The 22,206-nt window shown below is 40.0% G+C and overlaps 1 protein-coding gene across 1 annotated transcript; it reads right to left on the bottom strand.

Moving 5' to 3' along the window:
• Positions 1-6,889: 6,889 nt before the first annotated feature.
• LOC110888159 lies at positions 6,890-7,930 on the bottom strand. Its single transcript, XM_022135698.1, has one exon. The coding sequence runs from the start codon at positions 7,928-7,930 to the stop codon at positions 6,890-6,892; it is 1,041 nt and encodes a 346-aa protein (XP_021991390.1).
• Between the last annotated feature and the right edge of the window lie 14,276 nt (positions 7,931-22,206).

Below are 22,206 nucleotides of genomic sequence, written 5' to 3'. Positions count from 1 at the left end.
CCGTGGGTAGTCCTTGGTGATTTTAACGTGGCTCTTAATATGGAAGATTGTCTATCTGGGCCTTCTAACCATTCTATTGGCATGAGGGAGTTCGTACGACTGCGTTAAGGAGACTGAATTACTTGATATTCCGAGCCACGGCATCCACTATACGTGGAACCAGAAGCCGAGAGAGGGAATTGGATTTATGAAGAAGATAGACCGTGTTATGGGTAATGTTAAATTCCTGGAACTTTTTTCGGATGGGTATGCGTTTTTTAAGCCAGCTTGTATATCGGATCATTCCCTTTGTATCTTGAAGATATCGTCGGTGGCCCGTATTAAACCAAAACCGTTCAAATTTACTAATTTTATTGTAATCAAAGCGGAGTTTAGGCAAGCTGTTTCGCTTGAATGGGCTAAGGAAGTGCATGGTCACTCTATGTTCGCTGTAGTGAAGAAAATGAGAAATTTGAAACCGTTCTTTCGTAAAATCCTCTTTCAGCAAGGTAACTTGCATGAGAGGGTTGCTGATTTACGGCTTAAGCTTGACCAGATTCAGCGACAAGTGGATGCTAATCCCTTGGATTTGTCGGTTCATGACGATCATACCAAATGTCTTCGTGATTTTCAAGCGGTTGCGTATGATGAGGAGTGCTTCCTTTAGCAGAAAGCCAAGGTTGAGTGGTTGTGTGCCGGGGATGCAAACACGGCTTTCTTTCATAAGTGTGTGCAAAGTAGGAATGCTAGAAGTAAAATTTCGAGTATTATGGATGTGCATGGGAACCGGTATGAGGGTGATCAAGTACCAGCAGCCCTTCTTAATCATTATACTAATTTTTTGGGCGTGGATGATCAGGTTGAGAGCTTTGACTTTGGGGATTTGTTTGTTAACACTTTGACCAACCTTTCTGCTAATCATATGGTCCGTGCGGTGACTCGTGATGAGGTAAAGAAAGCTATGTTCGGAATTGGTGAAAATAAAGCTCCGGGTCCGGATGGATACACTTTGGCTTTTTTTAAACATGCTTGGGATGTTGTGGGTGATCAAGTTACGAACGCAGTTCTGGATTTTTTCGAGAATGGCCAAATGTTGAAGCAAATTAATCACACTATTATAGCATTAGTGCCTAAAAAAGATTCTCCTAACACGGTGTTGGATTACAGGCCGATTTCTTGTTGTAATGTCTCTTTAAGTGCATAAGCAAGATTATTACCGATAGAATTAAAGGAAGCTTGGATGATTTAGTCAGCATAAATCAATCAGCTTTTGTCCCTGGTCGTAAAATAACTGATAATATTCTTCTAACCCAGGAACTTATGCATAACTACCATATTGATAGAGGTCCGTCTAGATGTGCCTTGAAGATTGACATCCAAAAGGCTTATGATACTGTCAACTGGTCTTTCCTTGAAGTTGTCTTGCTGGGATTTGGGTTTCATCGGAAAATGGTTATGTGGATCATGAAATGTGTGTCTACAGTGTCATATTCTTTGAGTATTAATGGGGATCTGCATGGGTACTTTAGTGGAAAGAGGGGTTTTAGACAGGGTGACCCGCTGTCCCCGTATTTATTCACCTTAGTCATGGAGGTCCTCTCTCTTCTTCTTCAGCGTGCGGCGAGGGTCGATTCAGGTTTTAAATTCCATGCGCATTGTGCTAAGCATAAGATTATTAATGTGTCTTTTGCTGATGATCTGTTTATATTTGCTCATGCTGATTGTGTCTCGGTTAAGTTGATAAGAGACGCTCTTCAAAGGTTTACGAGGATCTCGGGATTGGTCCCAAGTGCTCCGAAAAGTACTATCTTCTTTTGTAATGTTCCTCCTCGTACAAAGGCTCAGATTTTGAGGTTAATGCCGTTCCAGGAGGGCTCCCTCCCTGTTCGATACTTTGGAGTTCCGTTAATATCTTCAAGACTTGCATATAGCGATTGTAAAATTCTGGTTGAACGGGTTCAATGGAGGATCGATAATTGGATGTCTAAGTCGTTATCTTTTGCGGGGAGGCTCCAGTTGATTAACTCGGTCATTTCGGCTATGTATACTTACTGGGCTTCAGTTTTCATGCTTCTGGTCAGAATTGTTAAGGAGCTTGAAAAGTGTATGCGTCGGTTTCTATGGAATGGTGGGGCTCAAGGTTCTGCTCGTTCCAAAGTGGCTTGGAAGGATATTTGTTTGCCTAAGACGGAAGGTGGTTTGGGTATTCGGAGTGTCATGGATGTTAATAAAGCGTTGATCTCTAGCCATATATGGAGTCTTATCAATAATCGTCGCTCTCTGTGGGTTTCCTGGATTCATTCCTACAAGCTTAAAGGCACTAGTTTTTGGGAGGTTAAATGCTCAGCCAATCTGAGCTGGGGTTGGAGAAAGATTCTTGCGATTCGCAATCAGATTCGGCCTTATGTTTGGAAATCTATTCAAAGCGGTCGCCAAACTAATGCATGGAGTGATAACTGGTGTTCTTGCAGCACGCTCCGTTGCTTTATTTCGCCTAGACGTATTGCCAATGCAGGTTTCAACCTGGGCACGACGGTTGCGGATTTGCTTGATGATAATGGACAACGGAAATGGCCAATGGCTTTGTATGATTTGTTTCCGGTGCTAATACATATTTCAGCCCCCACTCTAGTGGAGGATGTGGTTGATCGATCTTGCTGGAAGGATAGTGAAGGTAATTTACGACATTTTCACTCTTCGGAAGCCTGGAACTCTTTTCGGATGAGAAATGATAAAGTTGCTTGGGTTGATTCGGTTTGGTTTAGCCAGTGTATTCCTCGTCACTCGTTTCATGTTTGGCTTGTTATTAATAACAAGCTCAAGACTCAGGATAGGATGGCTATTTGGGAAGCGGGTAGTGCCACTAACCTCATCCTCATGTGTTGCCCGCTGTGTTCTTATGATCGTGATTCTAGGGATCATCTCTTTTTTCAGTGTCCTTATGCATCTGAGGTGTGGGAAACAGTTAGAGAATGGGTCAATATGGGGAGCGTCAATAACACATGGAATTCGGTTATGGATTGGATGGAGAACAGCGCTAGCTCGAGGCAACTTGACAGGATTATTTGCAAGATTCTTTTAGGGGCAGCTACTTATTTCATATGGCAAGAAAGAAATAACCAGTTATTCTCGAACCTTCGGCGATCCCCGTCTATTCTTTCGCAAGTTATTATTAATACAGTTCGGCTGAAGATAATGGGATTCAGGATTGCTAGACACCCGAATCACATGAAGATTCTTGACCGGTGGCAGATCTCGAAGAAGGATATGATTTCGGATCCAGGCTAAGGAGGCGGTGGATTGTTCTTTGTATTGATTTTTAGTTTGGGTAATGTTCTGTCGAGTTGTTGTCTTGGTTGTGCTTTTTTTTGCTTGTCTTGTATGTTTGGTTCCCTAGTCGGGGTATGCCTTGGCTAGTAGTGTGTGTCGTGTCCATGTCACACCCTGTTCTTTTATTGGTTATTTATAAAATTCACCGGGGTAACCCTTTACCCAAAAAAAAAAAACACTTCTCTTCGCACACACGCCGGGAATGGCTGCGATAATAGAATCAATCTTCGCACACTTGCCTGGAATGGCTGCGAACCATACACTAAACTTCGCACACATGCCGGGTGGGCTGCGATACAAATATACCTAGTCTAGAATACTTAGGAAACTCCCACTAATCTTCGCACACATGCCTAGAGGCTGCGATACAAATGCATACGATACATGGTTTACTAAACGAACATACGATTTACTATTCTATCATGAACACTGTATAACCAACTGTGAACTCGCTCAACTTTGTTGTTGACTCTCTGTTACATGCCTTGCAGGACCTTAGATATACATGGAGCTTCCACGGGAGGCGCAGTCGTTGTGGGACATGGATCGTGGATGCCATGCTAAAACATTTAAACATTTGAACTTATTACTTACATTGGGTTTACATTTATGCTTCCGCTAGACACTTAATATGCCTTGTTTGAACACTTTTCATATTGTTTGGTTGAATTACATTTATTACTTATTATGTTCGATATGATTGGTGGCTTGATCCTGGTCATGTCACGCCTCCAAGCGGTGGTACTCCGTGTGTGGATTTTGGGGGTGTGACATTGGATGAGGTCCAAATGGCCATTGATGGTGATCTGTTTAATGTCTCTTTGCGTGGAAAAGAGGTGGATTTAGTCAGCATTTTTAATGAAGCAAAACTGGATGAGGAACGTTTTTTGAAACAAAAATCTAAGGTGGAATGGCTTCAGGTAGGCGACTCAAACTTGGCTTACTTTCATAACTCCCTCAAGTGCAGAAATCATGTTTTTTTGGGTAAAGGGTTACCCCGGTGAAATTTTATATCAACCAACAAAATAAAACAGGGTGTGTCGTGACTTCAACACACACTACTAGACTTGATATACCAAGCCTAGGGAAACAAACAACGGAAAAAAAACACGACAAAACGTCACAATCCAGACAAGACTACACAAGAAAGCACAACCCAAACACAAACGCTAGGCTAAAAACAACAGATAAACTTCTTTAGCCCGGATCAAGGTCCATATTCTTCGAGATCAGCCATGTATCCAATGTCTTCCTATGCTTCGGTTCTCCACCAAGTTTGAAACCCATGATTCTCAGCCGAACCGTATCAATGATGATCTTTGAGAGAGCACACGCATTCCTTTGAAGCTGAGTGAACAAGCGATTGTTCCTTTCTTGCCATATAAAATACATTGTAGCTGCAATCAAAATATTACAAATAATATGATCCAAAGTCTTCGAATGTGCATTGAGTTCCATCCATAGCATAACAGAAGACCACGAATCCGTAGCACTTCCCATGTCTGCCATCTTCTTTACTAATCCCCATACCTCAGAAGAATAAGGGCATTGGAAAAAAAAGATGATCTCTAGAATCACGATCATGTTTGCATAACGGACAGCACATGAGTTTCAAATTAGTAGCACTGCCCGCTTCCCAAACTGCCATCATGTCTTGAGTCTTCAGTTTGTTCTTGATAACTAACCACAAGTGGAAAGAGTGTCGGGGAATGCATTGACTGAACCAGACCGAATTGACCCAAAAAACCTTCCCCTCCCTATGCCGCAAGCTATTCCAAGCCTCCCCAGTTCTAAAATCCTGAGGTTTACCATCCGTATCTCTCCAGTATAACCGATCTTCCGCATCAGGTATGAGCTGAGGAACATTCACATCAATAAGAACTGGATATAGATCATACCATGCTTGTGGCCATAACCATTGACCATTATCACTAATAAGATCAGCAACCATAGAACTTAAAGATAACCCAGCATTAGCAATGGCTCTTGGGGTGATAAACGACCGAAGGGGACTATACGAACACCAATTATCACTCCAAGCATTAGTTTTGCTCCCGTTTCGAATAGACATCCAGAAGCAAGACCGAACTCTAGTGCGAATCGGCAAGAGCTTCCTCCATCCCCAGCTAATGGTACCACGACACTGGACATCCCAGAAGCTAGCACCCTTCAACTTATATGTATGTATCCACTGAACCCAAAGGGACTTACGGTTAGTAACTATGCTCCAAATATGAGACGTTAGAAGGGCCCTATTGACATCCATAATACTCCTGATGCCTAGGCCACCCTCTTCTTTAGGCATGCAAATATCCTTCCAGGCAACTTTAGCACGAACCGATCCCTGAGAACCACCATTCCATAAGAAAGAACGCAATCGCTTCTCCAAATCCTTAATAACACCATTGGGAAGCATAAAAACAAAAGCCCAATAAGAGTACATGGCTGCCAAAACCGAGTTGATAAGCTGGAGCCTCCCTGCAAACGACAATGACTTAGTCATCCAGTTGTCAATACGTCTTTCTATACGCTCCACAAGGGATTTACAATCACGAGCAGCCAGTCTAGTGGAAATCAACGGAACACCAAGATAACGGACCGGCAATGACCCCTCTTGAAAAGGCATAATGGCCAGAATTTGATCTTTCACATGCCGAGGAACGTTACTGAAGAAAACGGTGCTTTTGGACGAGCTAGGAACCAGACCCGAGATTTTCGTAAACTTGTCAAGGGCTTCTCTTAAATGTTTAACCGATGCACTATCACCATGAGAAAAAAATGAACAAGTCATCAGCAAAGGAAACATTTATGATCTTTTGTTTTGGGCATCGAGCATGGAACTTAAATGATTCATGTGAAGCTGCTTGTTGCAATAGGAGAGATAAAACCTCCATTACTAACGTAAACAAATACGAAGACAAAGGGTCCCCTTGCCTTAGACCCCGCTTCCCTGCAAAATAACCATGAAGCTCACCATTAATGCTCAACGAATATGTCACCGTTGTAACGCAGGTCATAATCCAATTCACCATTTTGCTATGAAACCCAAATCGATGAAGAATTATTTCCAAGAAATGCCAGCTGACTGTATCATACGCCTTCTGAATATCAATCTTAAAAGCACATCTTGCTGGGCCCCGATTAAGATGATAATTATGCATCAATTCCTGCGTTAGAAGAATATTATCCGAGATTTTTCTTCCCGGAACAAACGCTGACTGATTTATGCTGACCAGATTATCCAAACTCCCTTTGATCCTATCCGTGATTATCTTACTGATGCACTTAAAGAGAACATTACAGCAAGAGATAGGGCGGTAGTCAATAACCGAGTTAGGAGTGTCCTTTTTAGGAACCAGAGCGAGAATAGTATGGTTGACCTGCTTCAAAAGTTTACCATTATGAAAAAAATCCAGGATAGCATTAGTCACCTCATCTCCCACAATATCCCACGAATGTTTGAAGAAAGCAGACGTGAAACCATCCGGACCCGGAGCCTTGTTTTGACCAATGTTAAACATGGCTGATTTCACCTCTTCTCGAGTCACTTGTCTAACCATGTGTTCAGCCGTGTCTTGGCTTAGGGTAGTAATAAAAGGTCCTCGTCATCAAAATTACGAACTCCCTGCTCAGAACCCAAGAAATTCGAATAATGATCCACAAGGGCAGTAGTGACATCCTCACCCTCAAACCGATTCCCATGCACATCGTGAATACAGTGAATTTTGTTTCTAAAGTTCCTACTTTTCACCGCATTGTGAAAGTAGGTTGTATTCGAATCACCCGCACAAAGCCATTCAACCTTAGATTTTTGTTTTAAGAAACACTCCTCATCATAAGCCGCCTCCTGAAATTCTCGAAGACATTTAGCAGCTAAGTTACGAGCCTCATTATCTAACGGGTTTGCATCAACAAGTTGCTGAATCGAATCCAATTCACTACGCAGCCGATTAACCTTATCATGGAGATTTCCTTGGAGGTGCAATAGCTTACGGAAACACGGTTTAAGGTTCCTCATCTTCTTAATAACCGAAAACATATTACAGCCTTGCACTCCCTTAGCCCATTCATTAACAACAAATTGTCTGAATTCCGGTTTAGAAGTTAAAAAATTTGGAAATTTAAAAGGCCTCTGCTTTTTTCGAGTAATAGACGATAGCTTTAGAACACAAGGAGTATGGTCAGAAACCCGAGCATGCTGAAACACCGCATACACATCCGGAAACAAATCCATAAACTTCATATTACTCATAATGCGATCTATTTTCTTGAGGACTCCAATCCCTTCTTTCGGTTTCTGATTCCAGGTGTAGTGCAACCCATGACTCTTAACATCCACAAGCTCAACAACTTGGATGCAATCAAAAAATTCTCTCATACCAATGGTGTAACTCGAGGTACCATATAAGCAATCTTCCATATTGAGGGCTGCATTAAAATCTCCTAAAACAACCCATGGGTGATCATGAGCTAAGTTGTTATGCTTACATAAATCATCCCAAAGAGTTCTACGATCTTGATACTTATTCTCCGCATAGACAAAGGAACAAAAAAACGATTTAGATTCAGCTTTTAAATGGATTTGGGTGTGGATAACCTGATCTGATTGAGAGATCACCATGAGATCAACATCATCCGTATTCCACCCCAAGATAATTCTAGTTCCTCTTTGACATAAGCCTCCATTCGATGTCCAATTCCACCTTCGGAAGACATTCTTGCAAACTTTCCCAAGGTTATTCACATTAACATGAGTCTCTAGAACAGCACATACACTTAGCTGATTTTCAGCAATGAGAACACGCACCTCGTTTTGTTTCAGGGGACGATTCAATTAGCCGATTTGCAGAAATCATGTTACTCGTATAGATTGCATCAAAGATCGAAATGGTATCGTTTTTGAAGGGGTGGATGTTCTAAAGGCTCTTGTTGAATATTATACTCAATTTTTAGGAGTTGAGGGTAATATTTCTGAGGTCATGAATCTTGAGATGTTTAATAGGAGGTTGTGTCCTTTAAAGGCTCAGAATATGGTTCGGGATGTCTCGTTAGAGGAAGTAAAGGAAGCAATGTTCTCCATTGGTAATTTTTTCTCTCTCCTGATTGGCGATTTTGGCGATTTTTCTGGTTCTAGGGTTTTCTTGCTTCGTCTTTCTTTTCGATTGTCCTCTCTTTTGATTTTTTCTCTGGTTTTTGTGGATTGCTTATGGATTTTATTCCTAAGCATGATTCTGTTCATATCCCCCCTGATCCTCCGCCTGATTTAGGGGATAGGGGTTTCATTTTGGAGCCTGTTGGTCTTAGGTTTTCTGGTGAAGGCATCTGTGGGGTAGGTGGTCTGAAGAATAGTGAAGAGGATTTGAAGATGAAGGATGTTGGTATGGGATGGTCCGATAGTGCTAGGGTGTCGGAAATTTCTGTTGGATTGGATTCAGGTATTTCTCGTTCTATTATCCTAAGTGAAGATGATTTGGTTTGTCTGGGGAATGTGTTGGGGGATAATTGGAAGTCTAGGGTTCTGAGTGAGAAGCTTGTGTTTAATAATTCGGATTTGAAGGTTTCTTTTAGTGCTGATTCTGGTCTGAATGGGTTGAGGGTTGGATGTTCTGTGAATTTGATTATTGAAGGGTTGGATAGGGGGGATTGTTATGATGAGATTTGCTCTTATCAGTTTGGATCTGTTTTAGAGGTGCTAACCAAGTTGGCTAAGTGTGGGGGTAGGATGGGAGGAAAGGATATGTTTATGAAGGAGGTGAGTGGTAGGGTTAAGTTTCCTCAGTTAGATCCTAATTCTAATGTGTTTGATTTAAATTCTTCTGGGTTTTTGAATTTTATGGATAAGAGGAAGAAGAGATCGATTAGGAATGAAGGTTTAATGGTGAAGGCTAGTAAAGTGATGTGGGATGATAAGCTGTGTATGGTAAGGATGAGGTTTTGCCTGATGGGGCTTGTGCTCATGAGTTGGCTGCTACTCTGGTGAGTTTAGGGAATAAGGGGATGAATAGAGATGGAATGGTGAGAAGTAGCAGGAGAAGTGGGTTCAATGATAATGCTAGAATGTTTAGCTTTTCTGTGGCTGCTTTAAACTTTTCGTTTAATCCAGGTTCTAAGGATGGAAAAGTGCAGGAGCCTGCTCCTGATTTTAATGTGAATTGGGGTAAGAATGTTAGTGGTATTGCTGGGAGTGATAAGAAGGGGAATGGTGTAATGATGGGAGGGAATAAAAATCATAGTAAAGTTTCTATGAAGAAGCTTATTCAGGAGAAATCTGCAGAGATTAGCCCATATCGTATTACTAAAGTTGATTTACCGTTTATTAATAGTCTGAAGCCTTCTGTGAAGTCTTTTTTGAGCTCTGTTAAACTGAAGGATAATGTTGTATTTACGGCATCCAGAACTGCTGTTAAGGGGGTTGAAAAGGAGAAAGATACGTTATCATATGCAGCTACTGTTGGAGAGTCAAGGAATGTGATGACTGAGAAGGTTCAGTTTTACCCTCCTAAAGTGTTAGATAATGGTGATAAGGTGGCTATGATTAAACCTGAGAAACTTGTGGAAGCCAAAAAAGTATATAGTGCGTACTTATATGGGTATTTTGTGGGGAAAGATTTGCCAATTGGTATGGTGAGATATCATTTGTACAAGATGTGGAAGAAGTTTGGGATAATGGATATATCGACTAATAATAATGGGATCTTCTTTTTCAAATTTAGAAATGAGGTGGGAATGATTAATGCTATTGAAAAAGGGCCTTGGTTGGTGAATGATATTCCTTTGTGTATTAAAAAATGGGAGGCGGGTATTTGTTTGGAGAAAGTAGAGCCGTCGGTGATTCCATTATGGGTTACTATTCCTAATCTGCCGTTGGAATTGTGGAATTCTGAGAGTATATGTAGCATGCTTAGTTGTATTGGAAAGCCTATTTTATTTGATAAGATTACTTCGGAAAGGTGTGGATTAAAAGAAGGGCCTCCAGGGTTTGCGAGAGTGTTGGTGGAGGTGAGTGCTGATAATGTATTGCCTGAGTTTGTTAAAGCTTATTATCCTGAAGATGACGGGAATCCGGCGTTTATCAGAGATGTAAGGGTGGCTTATCAGATAAAAGTTAAAAAGTGTTCTGTTTGCAAAGTGTTTGGTCATGATTTTGAGGCATGTACAAAGAGAATCTTGTCTGAGGATGAGTTCAGTATTAAAGCAATAAAGTTACTGAATGATATTAAAAAGGCTGATGAACAAAAGCTTCCGGTTTCTGGTGTGGTCTCTGATGATTATCAAGTTGTGGGAAAAAATAACAAAATTATTAAACAGGGGGATAATAGGCAGGGTTTCTTGCAGGGGAAGGGAAATATGTATAAGAAGTTTCAAGGGGGAGGTAATAGAATGGGTAATGCTGGAAGTAGTGGTAGAATGAATAGTGGAGGGGCTAGTACTTCTGGGGTAAAGAATGATAAAGGGGAGAATATAAGTCTTAGAGGTGGTCCTAAAGGTGAGCATATGAAGAGTAGTACAGGTGTAAAAAAGGATGGGGTAGGTAGTACGGTGAAGCAGGAATATAGAGTTAAAACTCAAGGTGTGGGTAATCCTAAGAAGGGTGGTGTTAGTGGGGGGAATATTGTCAAAGTTGAGAATAGATTTGAAGTGTTGGGGAAAGAGAATATGGGGGAGGAGTTGAAGGAAGGGAGTGGAGGGGTGAATAAAGATAAAGAGCAGAGTAATGTTATGAATGTTGATAAGGGGAAGAGTGTGGTTAATGATGTGAATATGCAGGAGAGAGTTTTGAAGCCAGTTAATATTGGGGGGAATGAGAATGTGGTTCAGGGAAAGAATGATAGTTTGGATGGTAAAATTGAATCGAAGGTAAATATGAAGTCTGGTTATTTCAAAATGAATAAGGAGCAGTTTAATGAAGTGGCTCATTATGTTCTAAATAAGATTTGTCCTGCAAATGATACTATGCTGAAATGGAATATTGGTCAGAAAAAGTTATTTTTTGAACAGTGGGATAAATTTATGTTTAAGAAAGTGGTGGATGCTTGTGAGGTGGAGTCTGAAGGTGATGAAATGGCTGTGGCTATGAAAGATGATGGGGATAGTGTTACTGATGGGCCTACTCATGTCTTGAGTAGCTCAGTTGAGGGTGTTAGTTTATAATGAAGGTTCAGACTATGGCTTGGAATGTGCGGGGTCTTGGGTTAAATGAAAGACAAGCAGAAGTTAGAAGGCTTTTAAAAGATAACAAAGTGAATGTTTGTGGTTTGGTTGAAACTAGGGTGGGGTGTGATAATATTCGTAATGTAGGACTGAAAATACGGAGGGGATGGAATTGGTTTTCTAATGCTGATAGATGTGGTAGCTGGGTGAGAATTATGGTGGGGTGGGACCCGAGAGAGGTTGATTTGACTGTTGTGGATTATAATGAGCAGGTTATTCATTGTGCTATTAAGAGTAATGGGAATATGGATGTTTTGATGTGTTCCTTTGTTTATGGGTTTACTAAAGTTGCTGGGAGGAGATCTTTATGGAAAAGTTTGGTGGATTTTAGTAGGAGTGTTCGGGATGTGCCATGGGTCTTATTAGGAGATTTTAATGCTATTCTTAACCCTGATGAGAAGAGTAATGGTTGTAAGAGAGTTAATTATGGAATGGAGGAGTTTAAATGCTGTATTAATGAGATGAATGTTGTCGATATTTCGATGTCAGGGTTGTTCTTTACGTGGAATCAAAAACCTGGGAAGAGTGGAGGTATTCTTGAAAAGTTAGATAGGGTTATGGGGAATCAGAAGTTTGTTGATGTTTTCCCTGCTGCTTTTGCTAAGTTCTTGCCGTTTTACACGTCTGATCATGCTCCTGCTCTTCTTGTTTTGGATTCTGGTTGTAAAGCAAAGCATAAGCCGTTTAAGTTTTGGAATTATTTGGCAGGTAAAGATGAATTTCTGCCAACTGTTATAAAGGGTTGGAATATGAAGTTTGTGGGGTGCAAAATGTTTATGGTTGTTTCTAAACTAAAAGCCTTGAAGAAACCTTTGAGAAATCTGAGTTTTAGTCAAGGAAATTTACATAAGAAGGTTGAGTTGTTAAGAAGTGAGGTGGAAAGAGTTCAAGAGGAGATTGTGAATGATCCGTGCAATGAAGTGTTGAGGGCTGAAGAGGCTGTTTATGTTGCTGCTTATAAGAATGTACTTATTGATGAGGAATATTTGTTGAAGCAAAAATCTAGAGTACATTGGTTAAAGGTGGGAGATCAGAACTCGAAGTTTTTTCACCAGTCAATAAAGAATAGGGAATGCAGGAATAAAGTTAATTCTTTAGAAGACATGGATGGTACTGTTTTTTCTGGGGAAAGTGTGGGTGAGGGTTTTGTGAAATACTTTAAGGGTATTATGGGAGTTTCGGCTGATGTTGGGAGGATTGTAGATCCGGGGGGTTTGTTTGTTAATAAATTGAGTATTGATGATGCTGAGCAGCTTGTTTCTAAAGTTAGTAGGGAAGAAGTGAAAATTGCGATGTTCCAAATTGATGATGAGAAAGCGCCTGGGCCGGACGGGTATACAGCGAAGTTTTTTAAATCTGCTTGGGGGGTCATAGGTGAGGATATTATTGATGCTGTGCTGGAATTCTTTTGTAATGGGAAATTATTGAAAGAAATCAATGCTACTATTATTTCAGTGGTTCCGAAGGTCAAAGTGCCTAATAAGGTGAATCAATTCAGACCTATTGCATGTTGTAATGTCATTTACAAGTGCATTAGTAAAGTTTTGTGTAATAGGTTGAAGAATGTTTTGGGAAAATTGGTATGTAATAATCAGAGTGCATTTGTTCCGGGGAGGCTGATCAGTGATAACATTTTGTTATCGCAAGAGTTAGTTAAAGGGTATGAGTGGGCTAAGGGATGTCCGAGGGTTTCTTTCAAGATTGATCTGCAGAAAGCGTATGACTCTGTTGATCACAGGTTCCTTGAGGAGTGTTTGGTGAATTTTGGGTTGCATAAAAAGTTTATTAGCTGGATAATGGCTTGTATGACGTCTGTTCAATATTCAGTTGCCTATCATGGGAATCTGTACGGTTTTTTTAAGGGAGAAAGAGGTCTGAGGCAGGGGGATCCTATTTCCCCATATTTGTTTACCTTAGTTATGGAGGTATTGAATCTGATGTTAATAAGAAGAATCAGTGCAGCAGAAGGATTTAGTTATCATTGGAGGTGTGGAAAGTTGAACCTAACTCATTTGTGTTTCGCCGATGATTTATTTTTTTTTTGTGGGGCGGATGTCGAATCTGTGAGGGTTATTAAGGATACTCTTGATGAATTCAGTTCTGTTTCTGGTTTGGTGCCTAATATGAATAAAAGTGATGTGATCTTTGGTAATGTTGATGAGAAGGTTCAAAAGTTGATTCTTGAAGTGTTACCTTTTAGAGTTGGAGTTTTTCCTATGAAGTATTTGGGGATTCCGTTATCTTCTAAGAGGCTATATCAAAAAGATTGTAAAGTGTTAATTGATAGAGTGAAGGGGAGAATTAATGATTGGAAGGTCAAGTTTCTATCTTTTGCGGGAAGAGTTCAGTTGGTGAAGTCTGTTCTATCTTCTATTACAATATATTGGGCTTCTTTGTACATACTTCCTGTTGCTATTAGTGAAGAAATTGAAAGATTGTTGAGTGGGTTTTTGTGGAACCAGGGAAGAGGAAGTAAGGGAATGGCAAGGGTCAAATGGGAGGATATTTGTATGGCAAAATGCCAAGGGGGGCTGAATATATCTTCTTTGAAAATTCAGAATGTTGCTTTGATGTCGAAGCATATATGGAATGTTCTATCTAATAAGGATTCTATTTGGGTTAGGTGGGTTGAAAAATACAAGTTATGTGGTAAAAGTATATGGGAAATTAGCGAGACTAGTAAGGATTCGTGGAGTTGGAGACAAATTTTGCAGCATAGAAGTTTGGTTAGAGATAAATTTTGGGCTGTGATAGGTAATGGGAAGAATGTGAGGGTTTGGGTTGATCTTTGGCATGAAAAGGGTATTTTGTTGAATAGTATTAACAGAAGAGATATTAAGGCTGCGGGTTTTGATATGAATACTAGGCTTGCTGAAATTTATGATGGTAAGGAATGGAAGCTGCCTAAGGAATGGTTTGATAAGTACCCTTGGTTAATGTCTTTCAATTTTCATCAGTTTAATGCTGTTAGAAAGGATTGTTTTATGTGGAAAATGGATAATGGTAAGGTGGAGGAGTATGCGGTTAGAAGAGTGTATAATTCTCTTTGTATGAATGGGCCGAAAGTGCTTTGGAGTGGTGCTGTTTGGTTTAGTCAAAACATTCCAAAGCATGCTTTCATTTTATGGTTAGCTTTTAAATTCAGGCTGCTTACTTAGGACAGGTTGCTTAGTTGGGGTTTTGTTGGTGATTTGAGGTGTTCTTTATGCAAGAGGTGCCCTGATAGTCACAAACACTTGTTCTTTGAATGCGAGTATGCTTTGGCTGTATGGAAGAGGTGTAAAGTGTTTGGAAAAATGATTGATGCTCCTAATTCATGGCCAGACATTGTGAAATTTGTGGAGGAAAAGGGATTCATGAAATCTGTATGGGGTATTATTGGGAGATTAGTACTTGCTGCTTCTGTGTATTTTATATGGCAGGAAAGGAATCGTAGGCAATTTGAGGAAGAAAGGCGATCCGTGCAGCAGGTATGTAATATTGTTTTTGAAACTGTTAGATTGAGGTTGCTTGGGTTAACGTTTAAAGACACGGTTAGTGTGAGAATGGCTGCTGATATATGGGGATTTGAAGTGAAGGCTAAAGATAATGGTAATATTTTGAATGGGTTTGAAAATTTGGGAGTTGGTTGAGCTGCAGGTTTGGTTAGTAATGGAAGGCTGGGGTAGGGTGGGGATGTTTGTTGTGATTATGGTTATTGGTTGGTGGGTTTTTGGGAAAGGGATTGTGATGTTTGGGTATGTCGGATGGAAGTTTCGTAAAATTTATATTTTTGTGGTGGTTAGTTTAAATAATGTATATTTGGTGTGTTATGGGGGTTGGTTTTATATTGATCCAGGAGGTGAAGGAAGAGTTGATAGGGAAGTATGTTGGGATTATGCTAAGTGTGGTAAGTTGGGTGTTTTGCGTAATGCTAAGATGATTAATGTGGGTAGCTGATTGTTGGTTGAGTGGCCGGATGAAGGGAGGCAGCTGGAGTATATGTTGCTGGTCTGAAGCTTGCTGGAGTTTCAGGAAGCTGATGAGTGGAGGATTTTTTTTGGGTAAAGGGTTACCCCGGTGATTCTATTAAAATGCAACCGCAATTAAGTACAAGTAGTGAGGATATGTTCCACACTAATTCATATACAGGACATGCCCCATATATGTATAACAAAACAAACCAAAGACCAAAAACACCCCATATCCTAGTCTACTATACATCATGACACGACATCTAGTAGATCCTCCCAGTGGAGGATCTGGGAGTGTTTTTATGTTTGTATTTTTGCAGGTACCGGGATGGAGGTTATGCTCTTAGTTATTGTTTGTTTTTTGATAGTCTTGATGTATAGGGCTTTTGGTTTGGTTTTGTGGTTTTGTATTCTGTTGGATTGGTTTATGTTTAGTTGGATTTGTAGGATTGTGGTATGTCTAGGCAGGAGCCGGATCTTGATGATCCATTTTGTTGGGCTTGCTGCATTGGGGGTGGTGTATTCCTTGGGTTTTATGTCCCGGGAGTCTAAACCCCTTTAGGTGTAAATATTTTTTTTGTGATCAATAAAATTTACCGGAGGTGCCGCCCTCCTTTACCAAAAAAAAAATGTTCTCCATTGGTAATGGTGGGCAATGATATCTCTTGTGCTATTCAAGAGTTTTTTGCTAATGGTAAACTGCTCAAGGAGATAAATCATACTATATTGGCTCTTATTCCTAAAGTGCATACTCCTAATTTGGTTCTGGATTATCGGCCCATTTCTTGCTGCAACGTTCTTTATAAGTGCATTAGCAAGATCATCACAAACAGAATAAAGGTTGGTCTAGATGATGTGGTAGATATTAATCAATCAACGTTTGTACCTGGAAGACGGATTTCCGATAATATTTTGCTGACCCAAGAATTAATGCACAATTACCATCGTAATATTTTGGAATGATAAATGTTCTTTAAGAAGGTCCTTGGATTATCCGATCTCAGCCTATGTTTTTGAATATTTGGTCTCCTACTTCAAAGCTAGAAAAGAAGGAGGTAAAGAAGTTGCAAGTGTGGGTCAAAATCCATGATGTCCCGATTGCTGCTTATACGGAGGATGGTGTGACACCTGTGCCACCACGAACACCAAACAAATGCCAAACCTATGTAACATTGTGTTTCATACTTGGGATTTGTATAAATATGTGTATCCTTTGCACATGTCAATTCTTGTTCAATTTCGAGCTTTAAATCGCTTTCTGGAAAGTTATACGCGCACTGGTGCGTAAACGTAATCAGTATAACGCGACAAACACTCCGGAATAGTGAAATAGGCTTAACATACTTTAAATGACCTTTACATAACTTAGAAATAAGTTTTGGAAGGTTTGGTATGGCAAAAACAAGTTTATTCGATCGCAGGGACTATTTGCGTCAAACTGCGAAACTATACCGATTCGTAAGCTAAGTTCAGTCCGGAACTTGATCATAAGTTAAACATACCATATATAACCTAAACATGGCTTAGAAATAAGCTTTGATAGGTTCGGTGTGCGAAAACATGCTTATATGATCTTACAGGGGCTAAAAGTGTCAAAAACGACGTAAGTTTGCATTCTCGCGCATATCTTGTGTTCTGATCACATCTGGACATCCAAAATTTTTATACACACTAAAATATTTTTATTTTAGTGATCGGCATGCAAAAATCCCATTCGTCGCTTAATTTGGTTCGTTTTCGCGTCCGTTTGAGTTTCGTCGTAATTTAACGAACAACGCGACCGTACGACCAAACGAGCTGACATCCGAGAGTGTTCCAAGCGTATTTTGAGTCCTCTAAACTTTATTGACCTTGTAGAGCCTTGAAATGGCTTAACGGGTGTCAAAAGTGCCAAAAATGGACTCGAATGCATGCAGGGACCAAAACTGTCATTTTTCAAAGTTTGCTGATCTGGGGAGCTCAGGCGGGGCGCGTAAGCCAAGCCTCAACTCTTACGCGGGGCGCCTCAGCAGCCCAGTGACCAGAAACTCAATTTTAGCAAACTGTTGATACTTCAGGGGCTATTTATGCATTTTTCTTGGTGTGTTAAGCAAGTTAAGTGGTCACCAAGGCTTTGTACCTGCTTGTGACAATTGGAGGGCCATGATTTCTTGCTTAATGGCTAAACAAACCACATGTGATGATCCTAGAGCATCAACACAACTATAAATAGCCATCCAAATTCATTCATTCCTTGCTCATTTCTCATTCTCTTCTCTCATATCTGCTTTGGGGCTCTCTCAACTGAGTTTGGGACTTGTCTTCTTTGTCGAAAAGATAGCAAGGACTTGGGTACCACTTGATTCCTTGATTTCTCGAGCTTTGTTAGGACACTTAATCAAGGATACTCGCAATCTCAAGTGAGTACATAGTCCCCTCTTTTACTGTTTTCAAATGTTTTGGGGTGAAACATATATGCCTATCTGTTATTTTCCTGATTTTAAACTATATGATTACACATGTTTAGTACACATTCTTTTGACAAATTAAACAATTACCTATGGTTTAAACACTGATTTTCCAAAACTTATAAAACTAAATTGTTGGACTGTACCTATTTTTATACATTCACCCAGCCGATTGGTAGTATGATATAGCGCTATAGGACTAGACACCCCATTCCTGTTGTATGGAATGTCAGAAACCAAATTTTAACCAAATAGAAATTGCCTTCGTGGTATTTCTATAGTCTCCAAAGTGTAGTTTGATACACTAAGGCTTGATTGAATACCAAATCACACTTTCTTGGTATATGTTGATATACTACAAAAGTACAGTTTGATGTGCTCTCAAATGTGATCTACCAAAGTATATTTTGATATACTAAGTACAAAATCCAACATATGTTTTAACATACTACTTTGTTATTTACCAAAGCATAGTTGATATGCTATTTTTAAACCAAAGCATAGTTTGATATGCTACTGTTTACCAAATTATAGTTTGATATACTACCAACATTGTTATTTCATAAACCAAAGTATAATTTGATATACTACTAAAGCATAGTTGATATGCTATTTTTAAACCAAAGCATATTTGATATGCTATTTTCAAAACCAAAGTATAATTTGATATACTACCAATACTTTTATCCTTAAACCAAAGTATATTTGAGATATACTACCAAAACTATTATTTTAATTACTAAAGTATATTTCGATATACTATCCATTTAACTATTTCAAAACTAAAGTATACTTTGTTATACTATTTATACAAGCTTTTCAAAACCAAAGTATATTTTTGGCTATACTATAAACTCTTTTCCAAAACGACACGTTTTCAGAAACAAAACTTTTACATTAGATTCATGGTTATTTTGAAAACATAAAACTTTTTCTCACATTATCCAAAGCCATGAATCTAATACACAGAATCCTATGTTACTCACAGGCATTTTTATGCTGACGTACCTATTTTCATATATGTTTCAGGTACTGCTGTGTGATGATTATTGATGCATGCTTCACATAGGATGGACCTGTGCCTTAGCGACTTTAAAACTGAGAAACAATTTATTTGTATTTATCTGATTTGTTCCAAAACATTGAGTTCAATAATTTAATAAAACAAAACTATTTGATCCATGGTTGTGAAACAATGATTCTGTTACAACACTCCCCGACGTTTCCGCCACGATTTGTTGTTTTACGTGGTCGGGGTGTGACAGATGGATTGAGTATGATTGCTACGGCTATTGGTGAGACTAAGATGTTGGACTCGTACACTTCATCAATGTGCATGGATACTTGGGGAAGGTGTCACACCCCCAAAATCCACCTGCGGAGTATCACCGCTTGGGAGCGTGACTGACCAGGATCAAGCCACCAATCATATCGAACATGTAATTAATATCAGTTATAATAAATGTAAACCAATCATTCAATACGATAGGTGTTCAAAGCATAATCATAGTTTATAAGTATAGCGGAAGCATAAGTACGAAAACCCAAATGTGTAACATAAGTTCAATAAGTTTACAAAACATAATCCATGCTCCACAACGACCTGCTCCTCCCTGTGCAAGCTCCATAAGTATCTAACGACCTGCAAGGCATGTAACAGAGGATCAACAACTAGTTGAGCGAGTTCACAGTTAACAGTTCAGTAATAGTATAGTGTGAGTAGTAGTATGTTTGTTCGTTATATCATGTATCGTATCAATTTCCCATCGCGGCCTCCCAGGCAGGTATGCGAAGATATTAGGGGATGTTCATCCCGAGTATTCTAGACTAGGTGTACCTGTATCGCGGCCTACCAGGCAGGTGTGCGAAGATTAGTAAATTACAGTTCGCGGCCTTCCAAAGGCAGGTGTGCGAAGTCAGTCATAATATCGCGGCCAACCCTTGGCAGGTGTGCGAAGATCAGTTCAATAAGTGTTACTAGTCTAGTCGTATCCTTATCGTTATGTTCTATCAACTGAGTACGTGAAATAAAGTAATCCAATCCCATTCCCACCCTGGGAACCCCATGCCTTGGCTGTGTGAACTCACCTTGGTTTGCTCGGTATGTTATTGCTTCTAGGGTTTGTTAATCGTCTAAGTCCGTTACACACGACCTAGGATATGTTGCACATGATTCATTCAATTAGGGTTTACAATCCTCGATATTCAAGCAACGGTGCTTTGTGTGATTATTGTGTACACGGTGATAATACATAAAATGTTCACACATGCAGGATCATACCGTTGCATTCAATATCATATAATCATTCACATAGAATCATACATCATGTAAGCAGTCAATCCTATTCACGAAATTCATGCGTAGCGTCCCTGATTTCACGGTTTAATCTTACGTGTCTATTAATCTAGTGGCCACTGTTAACACGCTTAATGCATTTAACAGTGTAAATAACTTCACATGATTAACGAAGTCAGGGAATCAAAGTATCATACACAGCTTAACAGGATTAGCATAATATATCATGCAGCTCGTTGATTCAAACTGATCATTACACAACATCAGACAATTTCGCATCATCAGGCAATTATACAACATCAGACAGTTACACAACATCAAACAAGTGTGGGGGGGGGGCTTCCCCTGTTTGAAAGTCGGACCACTTGTAACTTATAAACCTCTGATCAAAGGTAATATAAAACTCGGGCCTAAGGGGGGGGGGGTTTAAACTCGGATAACATGAAGAACAAGGAAACTCGGACCTTTGGCATTAAGTAAAACTCGGACTATGTGGCCATCTAAAAACTCGGACCATATGTGGCCTTCTAAACTCGGACCATATGTGGCCTTCTAAACTCGGACCATATGTGGCCTTCTCAGTTTTTAACCCTTTTCCCGAATGCGGGGGCTGTTTTTTGTCCAGCTCGGTTATCGGATCATAGTCCAAGTGTTCTCAAAATTCCGGTTATTGGGAAACTTAAACACAAGTCGTTCAAGTTTGCTAATTTTCTTGTTCATAAGCCTGAATTTTTAGACATTGTGAAGCGTATTTGGGAGACGGATGTTAGAGGGGTGTATCAGTTCTCGGTTGTGAAGAAGCTTCGGATGTTAAAGTCTCCTCTTCGGGTTTTACTCTTTCAGCAAGGCAATTTGCATAGAAAAGTGCAAGATTTACGTGAGAGACTTGATCAAATTCAGCGAGAGCTTGACAGTAATCCGGCTAGTTTGGCAATTAGTGAGGAGGAAACTACTATTCGCCGTTCTTATCAGGAAGCTTTATTGGATGAAGAGCGGTTCTTGAAACAGAAGTCGAAGGTGGACTGGTTGACGGTCGGAGACATGAATTCAGCGTTCTTTCATTCGTCCCTTAAAAATAGAGTTCATTTTAGTCGTATCAGTGTTATTCGGGACGCTAATGGTAAGGTGTATGAGGATGAGCATGTCCAGCTTGCTTTCGTTAATCATTACGAGAACTTCTTGGGTAATCAAGGTGACATTTCGCTTAGCCCGGCTCCAGATTTATTCACAAACAGATTATCGAGTGAAGTTTCGGGTCTTATGGTGCGTCCGGTTACGCATGATGAGGTTAAAAAGGCGCTGTTCTCGATTGGGTCAGACAAAGCCCCGGGCCCTGATGGTTTTACTGCTGGTTTTTTTAAAGGTGCTTGGCCTATCATTGGTAGTGCAGTGTCGAATGCTGTGATTGATTTCTTTGTGACAGGTAAACTCCTTAGGGAATTGAACCACACGTTTCTTGTTCTTCTCCCCAAGACGTCCTCCCCGTCAGTGGTTACGGACTATCGTCCGATTGCTTGTTGCAATGTGTTGTACAAATGCATTAGCAAGATTGTAGCTGATAGAATAAAAGTGGGCTTGAATGATATAGTCAGTATCAACCAATCAGCTTTTGTGCCAGGTAGGAGAATATCGGACAACGTTTTACTTACACAAGAGTTGATGCATAACTATCATCGTAATGTTGGCCCTCCGAAATGTGCTTTCAAAGTGGATATTCAGAAGGCGTATGACACTGTCGATTGGAACTTTCTGAAGGGTATTTTGATGGGTTTTGGTTTTCATCCTACAATGATTCACTGGATTATGTTATGTGTTTCCACTACATCGTACTCGGTGTGTGTTAATGGCGAGGTTCATGGGTTCTTTAAGGGTAGAAGGGGATTGAGGCAAGGTGATCCGGTCTCTCCTTATTTATTTACGCTCGTCATGGAAGTTCTTACGGCCATCTTACAGCATACGGTCAGGATTGACAATTCGTTTAAATTTCATA

The sequence above is a fragment of the Helianthus annuus genome, chromosome 11, assembly GCF_002127325.2.
Source record: "Helianthus annuus cultivar XRQ/B chromosome 11, HanXRQr2.0-SUNRISE, whole genome shotgun sequence".
In the NCBI taxonomy this organism is placed as follows: Eukaryota; Viridiplantae; Streptophyta; class Magnoliopsida; order Asterales; family Asteraceae; genus Helianthus; species Helianthus annuus.
This window is presented reverse-complemented; position numbering and strand designations above follow the sequence as displayed.

What these genes read in the sequence shown, in the direction of transcription:
- LOC110888159 (XM_022135698.1), bottom strand. Translation starts at nt 7,930, where the DNA reads ATGGTGATCTCTCAATCAGATCAGGTTATCCACACCCAAATCCATTTA.